General features: G+C 35.6%; 1 protein-coding gene across 8 annotated transcripts in view; it reads left to right on the plus strand.

The window, feature by feature from the left end:
• Positions 1-6,205, plus strand: part of LOC122636635 (telomerase-binding protein EST1A-like) — a 134,397-nt gene extending 128,192 nt beyond the window's left edge. For 7 of the 8 annotated variants that reach the window (XM_043828131.1, XM_043828095.1, XM_043828064.1 and 4 more), the window contains 3 exons: positions 242-462; positions 1,501-1,585; positions 1,984-6,205. In XM_043828131.1, coding sequence (XP_043684066.1) covers positions 242-462; positions 1,501-1,585; positions 1,984-2,123 — 446 coding nt within the window. In that variant the 3' untranslated portion in view covers positions 2,124-6,205. The remainder of the gene's footprint in view (positions 1-241; positions 463-1,500; positions 1,586-1,983) is intronic. The other variant, XM_043828075.1, reaches the window with a different exon arrangement.
• Positions 6,206-15,073: the final 8,868 nt, after the last annotated feature.

A 15,073-nucleotide genomic window follows, 5' to 3' on the forward strand; every position in this document is an offset into this window, starting at 1 on the left:
TCTCTCTCTCTCTCTCTCTCTCTCTCTCTCTCTCTCTCTCTGTCTCTGTCTGTGTTCGTTTCTCCCCCCCCCCTTTTTTCTGTTTCTTCGTAACGTCGAAAGAATGCTGTTATAAAAGAAAAAAACTATCAAAGATCGCACAAATGTATTTTATATGATACACTAAAAATCTTGAAACGATCATAGAACTATTATCGCGGATCGTGAATTAATTCGTTTCGCATATGAAACTTTGTTACAGTTTTAAATGAACTGGAAGGCTTGGCCAGAGGCGCCGATGCCAGGGATTGTCCACCAGCATCAAGAGCTACTTTAGATCCTGAACACGTAGCTAGAGTGGCAGAAAGTGCAAAGGCGGCATTGGCTTTTGCGAGAAGCCGAAATCCAGCAATTCGATGCTTGACCACGAGAGGAACCGTCTTGACATCTAGTACTTTTACTGTTGAAGAAGATGTCGATAAGGTGAATTGGTCCTTCATTTTTATCATTTATTTCTCGTGTATTCAATCAATCGATAATTTATCATCATTAAGATATTCTTATCAAATTCGTTAAAACCACGAAGAGCTAAAACTCATATCTTAGTATATACCGGATCGACTATAAATTTTCATACGTACAGTTAACCCAACCGGTATAAAAAGTATTTTAAACGAATATACAAGCATTCATTATCGCTTCTTGTCACTCTCGATAGGAGTAATACTATTCCAATGCGGATATACGGTTTCTATTTTTAACGAGACTCGATCTATTTAAATATGATTAAGACCATGCATGTACCGTATACTATTTCCTGTCGTTATCGAAGATTAGAATATTCGCTTATGTGCATGCGTAAACATATGCGGATAGGTTCCGCATAAAATATAACAGCAGCATTGTGGAGTAGAACGAGTACCTTTCGCTTCGGTTTTTAATTAATTACCTTTGATTATAGCTTTTTGAATGTAGGAAGAGAGATAAAAGGAAATCAGTGTCAATATTCTTCTGTTAGGTTTGCAAAGGAAAATCGATACAAACGAAAAAGAAGCGGCAATATTTTCAATGCATGCAAAGAAGCAAAGAGGGTGCGAAAGGAGAGAGGAAAAGAGATTCGGTCGGTGTTCATTGAAGCACGAATTTTATGATAAGGAATCGAGTATCTAAGAAACCCCTCCTATACCGTTGAGATAAACTCTTTTCGGTGAGAAATAAATTCTAGTTCGGCTAACGCATTTGTGATGTTTATAGCATATCTTTGTGATAACATGTCGAATATACGACTTTACATCGATGATCACAAACATGAAGCTCAATCTATCGAGAGAAATGATAACGCAAAATTCCTTCGTTATTATTTCCTTTTTTTCTGTGTCTTGCGTATCTAGTTTTCCCTTCTTTTTCACTCTCTTTTTTTTTACCATTTGTCGAAGTTTCAAATTCAAGATCGTCGAACGTTGAAACAAACAATAAGAAGAAATAAAATATTGAGGATATTTTCTTTCGTATTCGTTGCAGGACAAATTGACTAGAAACGATGATAGGATTCTGGCTACATGTTTGAGCCTTTGTAGAACGGGAAACAAAGATCATAATAATCCAGGTATGTTGAATGTAACATTTTTCTATGCGTTGATAATCGGTTTTAATAATCTTCGAGATTTTTTTTTTTTTTTCTTTTATGATTATTTTAGACTAGAGTGAAAGAAAATAATTATTGATTCATTTTTATTTCAAATAATAAGCGGTAATAATTTCTTCGCAGCAATTACTGTTTAATAGTCGATAACTGTAGATAATTTATTATTAGTTCAGTAAAAGGAAGAAAAAAATTATAAGGCGCTAGTTATATCCATTTTAAAGAAATTACAAAAGAAACTCTGGATTCTTGGGTACCTTAATGGTGAAAATACCGTACACGAAATGCAGAGAACCGGGTTCAAATCTCGGGCCAGCTTACAATTTTCATAGGCCTACAAAATCTAATTTATCTTGCCTCAGCAGAGGAGGGCCAGCCTCGACGTCTAAGAAGAGAAGTCGTGCTGCTGACGGAAGATAGAAACCTGAGGGTGAAAGCCCTCGCTAGGGACGTGCCGGTGAGAGAAGTGCCCGACTTCATGGAATGGGCTGGTCTTGGCTGAGACGACGATGACATTGTAACCAAATATTCCCACTGACGAAACAAATATCCCGTCCCCCCGCCGCGCAAACTAAGACCATCAACTTAGACCAAAAGCAAAGCGAAGGAAGAGGAATGAAAGAAGAAAATAGAAAAAAAGAAAGGAGAGCACTTCTCGTCACATCGATGGACCCTTTACGAAGAGAAAGCGCGTTAACGAAGAACGCGATTTTTTTACGTAAGTTCGTCCTTTCCTCCTCTCCCCAAAAAAAGAAACTCGAACCCGCATATCCTGTTACTTTTCCTCTTGTTTTTTCCTCTTTGCAAAAATATGTCATTTTTTTCAAAATTTTTCTACGTACGTCTCTAGAAAAGAAAATAAAAAAAAAAGCAAAAGCGGGCGAGAATACATAGCGTCAAGACTTTACATAAAAGAAGTACTGGAATCGTCAAAGACGCCCTTTCACAGATTCCGAGCTCGCAACACTTTTCATTCCGTTCCTGAATCCCAATTTCTCCGTAATCTCCCTGATTCTCCACATTTGAAGTAAAATCCAGATGAAACGAACGCAAAGAAGGCGTCGATCATAAGGTACAAAGTCCGACTCGTAAGGGAAAGCGGATTTAGTAGTACCGCATTCAGGAAAAGAGATTGCTCGAGAAGACGCGGGAAAGAAAGCGGTCCACTGAAAGAGGGGAATACTAAAACGTCAACAAGAATAGAGGAAAGAGAAAGAAAGAAAGTAGAAAAATGTTCGTGAAAATATTGTCTCTTGGGAGTTTTGACACGTTTTATTCTTCTTAGACTCGTTTTATCAAAGATGGTCATCTATTGTGACTGAATTTGTTGTATCCTTTTAAACCGTGTTTGTATGAATACATATTTGTACGAGTTTTGAATATTTTGCATATATTCTACAATGTCTGTACTAAATGTATATTATTGCACTCGTTGTAGAGTAGAAGCGAGCGATTGGCGCCGGTCATTTTTCCTCTTTTTCTTGTATCTTTATCATTTTTCTTTTTATCTTTTTTTCTTTTTTTAATCTCTCTTTATTTGATAATCTCGTACAGACTAGTTCAGTTATAGAAACTCATAATAATCCGTATGGCATCTTTTGAATTTCAGCGATTTTAAATGATGTTACGTGCCATCGAAACATTCTTTTTATTCTCTTTTAATCGCGTTTACACTTTTCTTTTTTGTAGAATCGCTGTCATTGCTACGATGATATATCGATGAAATTCTCTTTTAGTCCTGTTTTTCTTCTTTTTAAATAAAAAAAAAAGTATTTTAAATAATAGATTAAGAGCGTAAATGTAGCCTTTAAATATTGAAATATTCTGTACGAGATATTACGTTACCTTCGACTTTTTTCCTATTCATATAAAGATTATTTAGATATTAATTAGGGTGATGAAACAATGTAAACAAAGAAGCTCGTTTTCTTTCGTTACGTTTAAGGGAATTTGAACAAAATTACCAGCGTCCGTACGTACATATATAATACTTTACCAGCGATATATTATTGAATCGTTTCAACGAACAATAATACCAGCACCAAGTTGTACGAAGTAAAGGCTGATTAGATGGTAATAATTCCGTAAGGCAGAGAGTCGATCGTGACGAAAGAGATATGATCTACATGTTACTCGCACTCTATGCTTTTTCTTTATTTGTAATTTTACGCGTTCTTGTAAGATTTAGCAATTAGTTATAAGGCAAATCATTATGATACCTAAGTGTGCATTGATTTAAATAGGACCACTCATCACGATTGTTGTTTGCGAACTCTACGACAAAATTTTCCTACTTGCGAAAAAAGATGGAATAGAAATTATTATCGGAAGCGATCAGAATTGCAAACATTCCGGACGGTAAGCTTCGATTAGCGAAATACTCGTTAATTCGTCGTGGCTACGTTCGATAAATTGAAAATGAAATACGAATGTTTCGATGTCGTTCAAAAGGAAGGGCGAGTAGTAAACCGTATGAGCTGGAGTACATCGATCAAAAGTTACTGTAATTGTGTCGCGACATCGTCGTAAACTTTTTCTACCAAGTGTTCTTTCTGTTCGTGGTTTTTAAACAATTTTGAATAAGAGAAACAGGGAGAGAACAACAGGAATATTCACGTGTATCGAAAGATTTTAGATAGCAATATAAAAGATTGAAAGAGCGAAAGAGAATCTATCATCCTATTTTTCGATAAAATTGTAATTACGTAAAGATCTTTATTGATCGCATGAAAAAGAGAAATTTCACGTACGTGATAATACAAAAAAATAAGCGAGGAATAGAGAGAGACCGGGGGAGGGTGGGAGATTTAAGGAGAGGAGAGAGAAGATTAGTTTAAAAGAATAGAGTAAAGAGAAAAATGAGAGCGAAAGAAATCAAGAAAGAAAGTGAGTAATGAAAATACTTGATTAGCGGTAAAGAATGTAATATAAAGAATGCCGATAATATTTCATAGTTAAACTATGAAATATGCGTTCGTAAAAAAGACGTTCGCATTACCATCAGCTTTGTCCTTCAAAATGATAAACGTATGTATGAATGTTTGCTATAAGATACACAGAGGAACTTTTGTTTAACTGGCAGAAAACTTAACTGCCAGAAAACGGAGAGGAATAGCACGTGGAAGAGATCAAAAGGGGCGTTCGGATCGATTTTTTTTTTTTTTTAATTTTCCTCTAAATTGATCAAAATCGATATCTATTTTCTTTCATCCTATCCATCTTTTGTTAGTTTTCTCTTTCTCTTTTTCTTCGTATTTTTTTCTTTCTTTCTTTATTTTTTTTTTTTTTAACTTTGTTCTAAAAAGAAATCCGTGCTCCGAAACTAAGAAAAAGAAGGATAGAGAGAAGGTATGCTTCATTGTGCGCGACTTGGAAGCACCAGACAGACGATTGTTTTCACTTATTTCTAAGTATGTCTCTTACAGTAGTTTTTAAAGTAAATAACAAAAAAAAATGATAAAAAGGAAGGAAAGAAACAATACGATCGATAAGCACAATTGTGCTCTGGATACAACTAATCGTAGAAAGAGGAGCTCCAAAAGGGATCAATCACATAAGATCGCTAGAGAAAGATACGAAGAAGTAAAAGGAAAGAGAAAAGGAGGGATATCAAGAAGAGAGAATCGGATTGGCTCCCTTACAGAATTTTATCCTTGTAATAATTTTTTTTTATTTTCTCTTTCCTTTAAGAGATGCAATAGTAAGATGCAATAGAAGAGATGAAAAAGTTCTCGTGATCCGTCAAATCGCGCAAACGAATCCTCGTCCTTCTTCTTTCGTCGAAGAAAATAATCCATTTCTTCTCAATTAATCTTTTACGTTGTTAAACAATGTTAGAACGTAATCAGCGCAGCAGAATTTCTAAGTACGTACCTACAATTTTTCTTATTCTTATTTTGTAATTTTTCAAAAAGAAGATGATAATCGATCGAATCTTGTGTGATTGATTCTACGATGAGCAATGAGAAAAAAGTAAGATATAAATTTCCTGAGCGTAGGTAGACAAAAATGAATATATAATTAGGGTATCAACGACGATCTCGTCGATGTTATAATTTTAGAAGTGGGTAGAACCAAGAAAGGAACGGGGATGATCGAATTGCGTTTGACGCAGCCCCTATTTTCGATTTTCGCCCTTATACCTTAAGTGTACCTATAAATAAATATAAATACACATATTATAAAAAAATTTATGCATTACATGCAATTGAGAATAAACTGCAATGAGAATAAAAATTTTGTGAGATCGAGGAGAAATACTACTGATAACGAGTAAATCTTTCATGATGGTAGGTAGATGTCTCTTATTTGTTTCAGTTTGCCTTCGTAGAATCCTGGATCGGAAGGATTACGTGGCACGTCTTTTTTATGAATTACATGAACAAGTAGAGATCATTCTTAATTACATATTTTAATAAATCGTGACACGTAGTGATAAAATAATAAATTTGTAAGTCGTCACTCCAGAATCTACGATCGTACACACATCCTCCGATGAACGTTTTATTTTGTAACGTTTTTTAATATCTACATAATTGTACTCACTATTTTTTGTAGTAATAAATATTCAGTTTATCGATCGCACACGCGTCGTCATGAAGTCGAGTTATCGCGGCCATTATTGTCTCCACTGTAAATCTCTTTTTCTTCGATACTGAGTCACGTAACGAAACTCGTGCATGTCTAACGTGCTCTTTACCCACTTTACGATATTTCGAGTTATAAAACACAACCGAGAGGCAGCACACAACGTAGATCGCGTGGCAGAACCGTTGACACGCTCGACTTGCTTATAACTTCCTTCGTCACTTTAAGAAGCAGCAGGTAAGAATATCAAAAGCGTGCACGCGTGAGCATGTTCGTTCATGGAAACAAGATCGTGTCGCTTATTTAGACGATCATCTCTCGTGGAAGAAGACACGGACTTATTATCTTTTTCATGAAATATGAAAACCGTTATAGCTCTTTTACGGTTCTTTCCACTCTGATCTCTTTCTTTAAAAAGATTTGTGAACACGTTTTAACGTTATTTACTGAAGAATTTTGTATTTTTCAATCGATATCATAGGACGCGTATTAAATTTGTGGTCACTTATTGTTTGTATCAAAATATTTCTTCTATCGTAATTTATCAAAATAAAAGCCTGTCAAATATTTTCTTTAAGATCTATCGATACTAATCAAAATTCATTGGGAATCGATTGATCGATCGATTGGCCATCTTGAATCAACCGATCGGCCGATAGATTTATACATTTCAGTACATTTCCGGATGGGTTCTAGCGGTAATAGAAGCAGTAAGCAACTACAGTAACTCTCTTCTTCCATCTTTACCTTTGCCGCCTTCCTCTGCCCTCTTCATCTCCCGGCTTTCTCTTGACTTCACCAAGCTTGGCTATTTTTAACGAGGCAACCTTGAACTTGCTGCTGGCGCTGCCGCTCCCGCAGTGATTCGATCACCAATAAAGGAACTTATCTAATTCTGAGAAAGACGATCGGCTCTCGCGGCTAGAGGTAAGTATTCGAGACCGTACTTCGAATCGTACATTTCGACCTAACCAACATCGGTACCTGGCACCGTCGTTGTCCTCGAGACACGAGATAGTAAACGGTTAAAAGGGACCTCTTAACTATCCCTACCTCTATCTGTGCTAGCCGTCGGCACGAATTAACTCGATTTCGATGAAAGATACAATAACCTTGAACCGAGATGAAAAATATTTTGCCGTCGATAAACCGAAGACTGTCACTGAGGTAAAAGGGCCTGCTATATCTTCTAGTCTAACGACTAACGAGAGAAAGAATTCCTGGACCATAGTACTGTAAGTAATTAGTGTTAGTAAAGGCTCGACGAATGGTCTCGAGGAGAGTGATTAGGATCATAATTTCTGAAAGATTACAATCTAAGTTATGTGATATTAAAATCTCACCATTTGAAATAGTTCATAGGAAGTTTGGAGTGTACGTGCAAAGGATAGATCGCGAGTCTCTCTCTCTCTCTCTCTCTCTCTCTCTCTCTCTCTCTCTCTTTCTCTTTCTCACATTCTATATGCGAGCAAAGGAAAAAAGATTTCCATTCGCACAATTGCGTCCTGTCAGGAAGGAACGGATATATCGGAGCAAGAAGGTCTATTCTCCGACACAATGCAATCACAATGCATTCAAACTCGAGAAGCGCTCGTCAACGATGCGATACAGAACGCATCGAGTCGCGTCGCGTCCGAGACTGTAAATGAGGTCTGTGCCATGAGCACCGTAACCACTGATTGTGTATGCACGTGTGTGTGTGTATGTGCGCGCGTATAAGAGAAAGAGAGGTGACCCGAGGGAAACAGAGAAGAGAACTTTCGCATGCTGCTCGTACGCAAACCCGCTGCTTTTCGCGAGCAAGTGCCAGAGACGTACATGGATATACATGCAGATACGCGAGAAAAAAAGAAGTAAGAGAACGACAACGGCGGCGTGGCTCTACCAGTCTCTTCCTCTCCTTCTTCCTTTTCTTCTTTTTTTCCTTTCTTCGGATTCTCGTGATAACTCTAGCGAGAGAGCTATATACGGTAGCCGACAAGAGATAAAGCAAACTCGCGCATTATCTGATCCCATGTTATTCAGGGTGTTTCAAGATTTGTGAACTTGCGAACGGAGAGACCTGCATTCTAAAATTTGAGAATTACTTTCTTAGAAGATCTTCTGTTCTTTTGAGATTTCTATTAAGTGCATCGAAAAGAGAAAGATCAGTCTCTTTCAATGCTCTCTTCGTATCTGATCCATCAAAGGATATCCTATCTTGACAACAGTCTGATTTGAATAATAAATATAAAAAACAACATTGACAATACACACAAGCAATATCGATATCATGCGACCATTTTATCGCAAATGTACGATTCTTGCAGAATGCGCAGAACAAATTAATTTTTTGAAAAAAAAGTTCGTTATACGTAAAACTGTATAAATTTCACAAGAATTCAAGATATCTCTATTCAAAGTCGTTTTTGAAGAGATTAGAAAAAAGTTGAGAGAAGGCGCATGGAACAACTTGTTCCGACGCGGCGTTGCGTTTCTGGAAGAGACATCGTAAGAGGCACGTAATCGCATTCGCGAGAAGCTGTACTCGTCGGACGGGAGTATAAAGGCAACGTATGGAGACGATGGAAGAGGGAAAACGGTCGGCGTATACGGCGAACATAAAGGATCGTGTCGCTCGATAAATCTAAAATCTAACTTGCGCAGTTAGTTTTGAGATTGGAAGATCGTTCTCGTCTCGTCCTCATCTTTGTCTAGCTCGCTTACGAGTTCGTCGTTCGAACTATGTAACTAGGTACCGTTCGAGTTACTCTCCCTCCGTAGCCATATCTTGACATGCGTGAATATATGACTTCAGTATTGCGCTGAGCACATACTATTTTCTAATAGCAATAAGAATTAAAACGTATTTCTGTTTGTCTTTCTCTCCCTTCCTAATATTGGCCTTTTACTTCCTTCCATCCGTCCTTCCTTCCTTTTTCTGTCATTCTCGCGCACTGGTTTCCTTCAGCGACCCACCAGTAATGTCCTCGTGCTGTTTAACATTTGCCGAATAAGTACGACGCGACGACGTCCGTTGTGGCTATGTCGAAATACCGACAAGTTCAAGATCACGAGGTCGTTGCACGTTGTTCGTGCGGCATCGTAGACTCGCGCAGAAGACGTAGTCCAACTGACAAGCCAAGTAAGCATTTCGGTTTGGCCAAGAGCCAGATACCTCGTCGGAAGAAGGATAAAGTAGTATCTCACTGCTTCCGCTAAGACTTTGAAATTTTCGATCGTTTCTTTTCTATCTTTTTATGGTCCTCCTCGAATTACGAACCTTACATCGCCTTCACGATGCTCTTTTCTTTTATCCTTTCTTCGAGGGCAAACGTTTTATTACTCCGTTATAGGGAGCTATGGATTTTGCTTTGAAAAAAATTTTATAATTCTGTAACGTCTTGTCTGAAATACGTTATCTAAAATACGATAAATCGATAAGTTATTAGAATATGAAGGATACCGATACTACTCGCTCTCATTATGATTCTCAATTAAACTTTTTTTTCTATTAAATTATCACTGTGCCAAAAATAAATGTATCGATGTCACAGTAAAATCATAAGATAATATATATGCAAGTATATATACAAGTACAAAGACTATATCTGCAATTCACAAATATTTTCAAGCTTATTCCTATTCTTGCTGCATTTATGGGAGATTGACGTATTCACAAAAAGAACGAATACACCAATTCACGTAAAATTTATTGGATGAGCGAGCTCTTATATCAAATTCGTCGAAAGCACGAAGATATTTTTGGAGGCGATTCCTTTGAATGGATTCTATGGCTATCGATCGGGCAGGTTAGTAACCCGAAGGCAGGTATATCTCGAACGAAGAGAACAGCGGTCACTCAGACGGTCTTTTCGTATTCTTAGGAGCCTTCTCGTCTCGTCACGGGGTTACGAAATGCAAGAGACGTGCAACGCGAATGCGGTAATCGCGTTCTCCCTTCATCGACTTACACACCGACTTGCGAGCTCCGTTCCTCTTCGGAGAACGAATTCGAACGGTACGTCCGGACCATCAAATAAATCAAGGAACACGAGGCAAAAGTGATAAATCGTTAAAGCGATTCACTCTCTTACTTTTCCTATATTCATATCGGACCACGTTAATTGTCTTACTTTATTTTTATTGCTGATCGTGTCGATATACGGGTTAAACGAAAAGTCGTATATAAGGCAACTGGTAATTTGAAAAATTACAAAATTTAATTCGATCAAATCTAAGAATGTTTAATTATTATATTAATGGGATCTATCAGAGGTAACATCTATGGCAATTATTCTCATATTAATTATTGTTCTCTAAATCCATTTGTATGAAATCTTTTGTCCTCTCTAATTATCTCGAATAATCGATTTTCTACCGTAGAATGTTCCTTTAATTTCACTCGAAAGTTAAGAGAAAGATAATCCAAAGAGATAATTGAACATTATTACTCGTTCATAAAATAATTCCAACGGTATCTCGAACAAGCAAGAAACAAAGTTAAGAGTGATTGCAAGTCAGTGTATATATACGCGAATGGATTGTTTTCGGAAGAGCTCCCGTAGAATTCGCACGATAAACCTAAAAACCGTGCGACTCTGGCAAAGGGTCACAAAGATCAATGGAGGTTTTAGCGGAGTTTTACTCGATCGGTAAGAGAAGGTATTCGCATTTAAAGCGACTCAAGTACTCAAGTGCGAGGAGAAAAATGGCGTCCTATGTAAACGCGAATTCTCGACGTCGTAGCAGATGTAACCCAACCGCAATAAGTGTAAATCGAAGTGATGTTAACGTCAAACCGTCCAACAAAGACGATTTAACGCGTTGCCGAGCTTCGAGTCTCACAAAAGGCCCGAGACTATCACTTACTAACCACCTACTATTGCGAACTTGCTCTCAACAAGCTTGCCTAACTATGTACGATATAGGTACGTCGATATGCTTGTGCAGGTTAAAGTAGGACTACATGCTCGTAACTTAGACCTATTATATTTCTTACTTCATTGTATCGTACTCCTTTTTTTTGATTTCTATGTTTCTTAGTATTTTCCTTACGAGTAACTGTAGACTTATCATCGTAGTTATCCCTTCGATCCTGCTTATCGTAGCTTACAACCGTTTTATAAATCTTAACACGATTAATTGTGTAAATCGTTTTGTATAAATCATAAGTTATCTAATAAGGATCATACATACGGTCATAGGTAATATAACAATATTATTTGGACTTAACAAAGAACAAAGATGAGAGATCGATTCTTAACTCTTTTATTGTACATCTCACTTTTGTTATCATTGTCTGCCAAAGTCGTCATATTGCAGTTATCATTATTTTGTAAAAGTCTTCCTACTTGGATCAATTGACCGACTTATAAAGGAATATCGTTTTTTTATATGATTATTAGCCTCACGCATGTAAATATTATTTTTCGTTTCATGAAAGTATTATAGCACTTTTTCTGAAATTTTAAATGTGTTAGGAAATATCAGAAACTTGTCAAGAACTGTCAAACATGTCAAAAAACTTTTTCGTCATATTTATTCCTTTATTATCAAAAAAGCAAAGTACGTCGCAAACTTGTGAAAAAATTTATACTGTATATGGAGTTGACGCTGTAGATGATTCAACATGTATGATGTGGTTCCGGACATTTAGAAGTCAAATTTTTATGTCAAAAATGTATTTCATAAAATATGTTAGAGTTAACTGATCGCAATAAATTTTATTAAAGTGACAGCTAAAATGTCAGCTTTAAAGGAAAGATAATGTTTGCGTGCGTGAAGTTGAAGCGATACGAAACTATTATGTTCGAAGATTCTACTCTGTGGACTTCGAAAGTGTTAGAAGTGGGAATGGATGGAGCGATCAAAAATCTTCTTTATCTATAGATAAAAGAGGTTATGAAAATTCTAATATTGAATTCATCATTCAGTGATTGAACTAGAAATGTGTGAATATATGTATTTAAATTACATACAATAGTGTTAAAATCACGGTGACCGTAAATCGGAACGAAGATGAAATGGAGAGTGAACTACAATGTGTGAATTAATCTTTATCTGATTTATTTAGGGTACGGATTATTACAACGATGACGAATAAACACTTTCGAACTAGAGAAATAACGCGTTTTTTTAATTATAGGTATTTCACGTCGTTATGTTTAAATGTAGCCAAAGATCCTTTGTTGAAGCAGTAAACTTTGTTGCTAAGCAGTAGATGCTTAATATGTAAATTGGCATGTCTTATATTCTTATGTTTTACATTCTTTTGTACAAATTTGTGAGAAGTTAGTTTATAATATATTGTTATTCTTATTTAATATTTTATGTTATTGGAAACGCCTAGACTTTTAAACTTTAATTTCATATCAAAATAATGATTTTTTATATTTTGTATACTAAACATTTGATCTTATTTTTGTTCTTCTATCAAATTCCTATAAAAAGAACAAATCTGAACAAAAAAATTCTATTGCTGTATAATGAAGTGATAGCATCTAGAATTAGGTCAAATCAATCGATCAGAAAAAAAGAATACCCAGCGATACATTGTTTATTCGAGATATAGCAGCTGTGATCATAAGTCATAGCTTGGTTTCAGATCGCTTTTAAGCCATTATATGCGTATTGCCCGTATATAATGTCCCAGTGAATCAAGTCTATGAGCGCAAAAGGTCTGAAAATCCCTGTTCTCTTTCGTTCTCTTCTACACTGACGTCGATATTCAACGATGTAGAAAATAATTCTATAAAATAATTAATAACTTTTTAACATCGAAAGATTGGCGATGCGAGAATATTGATGTCGATAATCTTTTCGCAAGCATCTATCAGTATTGTGCGTTTCAAAGATTAGGATGTAATATTTTTTGCGCGATAATTTTCTTTTTATTCTTATTTTATCTTCCGCAGAAAATTGCAGAGACATTTTTTTTTTCATACTTCGGAATTAACATTGAACTATAATAAAAACGAGACGAATGAGATAGCAGTCAAATTATAGAAATTTTTATGTATATTTCTTTAATATACATAAAAGGTTTCTTAATGCGTGTTTCGTAATTCCATTTAGGTCGAGTACGAATTTATACGATGAGTCGACTGCTGTGAATCATGCTTATAACTCTGCGTGCAAGATCAAGAGAGGCCGCAGTGATTATACGAGCATCATTAATCGCCGTTTTCTGTTGGTGCTTTGACAGACTTCACGGAGGGATATCCGGATTCTTCAATTCTAGGAAGACTGACGTAAACTCGGCTCAATAATATTCGAATCGCGTCATTCTAATTTCATATAAAAAAGTATGCACTTTACGAAATAAATATAATATTTCGAGGATCAAAGACATAACGGAATCTATAAAGAAGTTATTCAAAAATTGATATCATAAATATTTCTTACGTAACTAGAAACCTTGTTTCTGTCGTTTTGATATTCAACGCAACACAGACATAACCGGTTATCGCAACTATGTTATATATACCTGAATTATTATTTTCAATACAGTATTTTGTAACGTTCTTACATATTCATATCATTATTACTGTTGTGAAAAATTTTTATTGGAAAGATTGGATAATTTGTCAATAACCGGAAAGTGTTGCAATATAAAACAAGAAAAGCTAAATATACGCACACACATATATATAGATACATATGTATGCATTAATATAACAACATAAAACAACGCTACAGAACTCAACGACTCAAGATAAATAACGCTAGACAACGCAAAGACTCGGAACAAGTTCAACAACTCTTACAATCTCAATGCTACGATTTTCGATTCTTCTGGATCTTTATGCCATGCTCGTTTTTCGTCTTTCTGGTATTTCACGCATACATGTACACACATGACACACGCATTGCATTAAACACGGGCAATGGTACCTCAAACGTCTCGTATCTTTCAATTTCCAAGATACATGGCTTCGTCGTAATGTATGGTGCAACACGATTCGCCGTGCCTTCGATCGTTACCCCATCAAACGCATCACGCTATCGAATTCTATACTTCTGTCATCGCACATTAAATATATATGACAGAACTACTTATCGTTGCTTTGAATCAGTTTTATCTATACCCATAGTCATTCCACGGACATTTACATCTCGTCAAACAACTTTAATTGAATCATCCGATTCCTGTCAACTGGAAATGGTACTTCTGTTACGTTATGCGCAACATTTCTTATCGTAAACGTTTGCGCCTACTAGATATCGTTGTTTGCCGTTCAATATTGGAAGGATCCCTTTGTATTTACATGTAAATTGCTTATAGCAAGAAAATTTCTTACGTACTTCTTATGCTTAATATTGAATAGGATAATAACGAAATTGTTAGGATTCTTTTAATAAGCAACATTGTATAATTATTCTGTTTCCACTGCATATCAACGCTACGATTTTCGATTCTTCTAGAATTATCTATTTTCATTCATATAGACATTATATATTAATATAGACAATATAGACATTTCCATAACATAAACAATATAGTCAGCAACATCATTTAGGCTTCTGTTTGAGTCTGTTAAAATCATAAGATACAATACATTTATTAGACGAATGTATGCTATAAATATACAAAAATAAAGAATATATATATATATTTGGAAACATAATATTTATTTAATATTTATTTATATTTTTTATTTTTATATTAAAATTTATAAAATATAAATATTAATTAAATATTCAAAATCAACTTTTAAGAAATTGTGATGTAACAGAATTGATTTTTCAAAGGAAGCAATCTATTCCTTTTATCTTCATATACATACATTTTCCACTTCAACAGAAACTCTTTCGCTTATGCTTGTAAGTGCTTACCTGGTTCTGAATGGAATTTTCTTATTTTATACAAAAATAGGCAAAAAA

This window comes from Vespula pensylvanica, chromosome 1 (genome assembly GCF_014466175.1).
Source record: "Vespula pensylvanica isolate Volc-1 chromosome 1, ASM1446617v1, whole genome shotgun sequence".
Lineage (NCBI taxonomy): Eukaryota > Metazoa > Arthropoda > Insecta > Hymenoptera > Vespidae > Vespula > Vespula pensylvanica.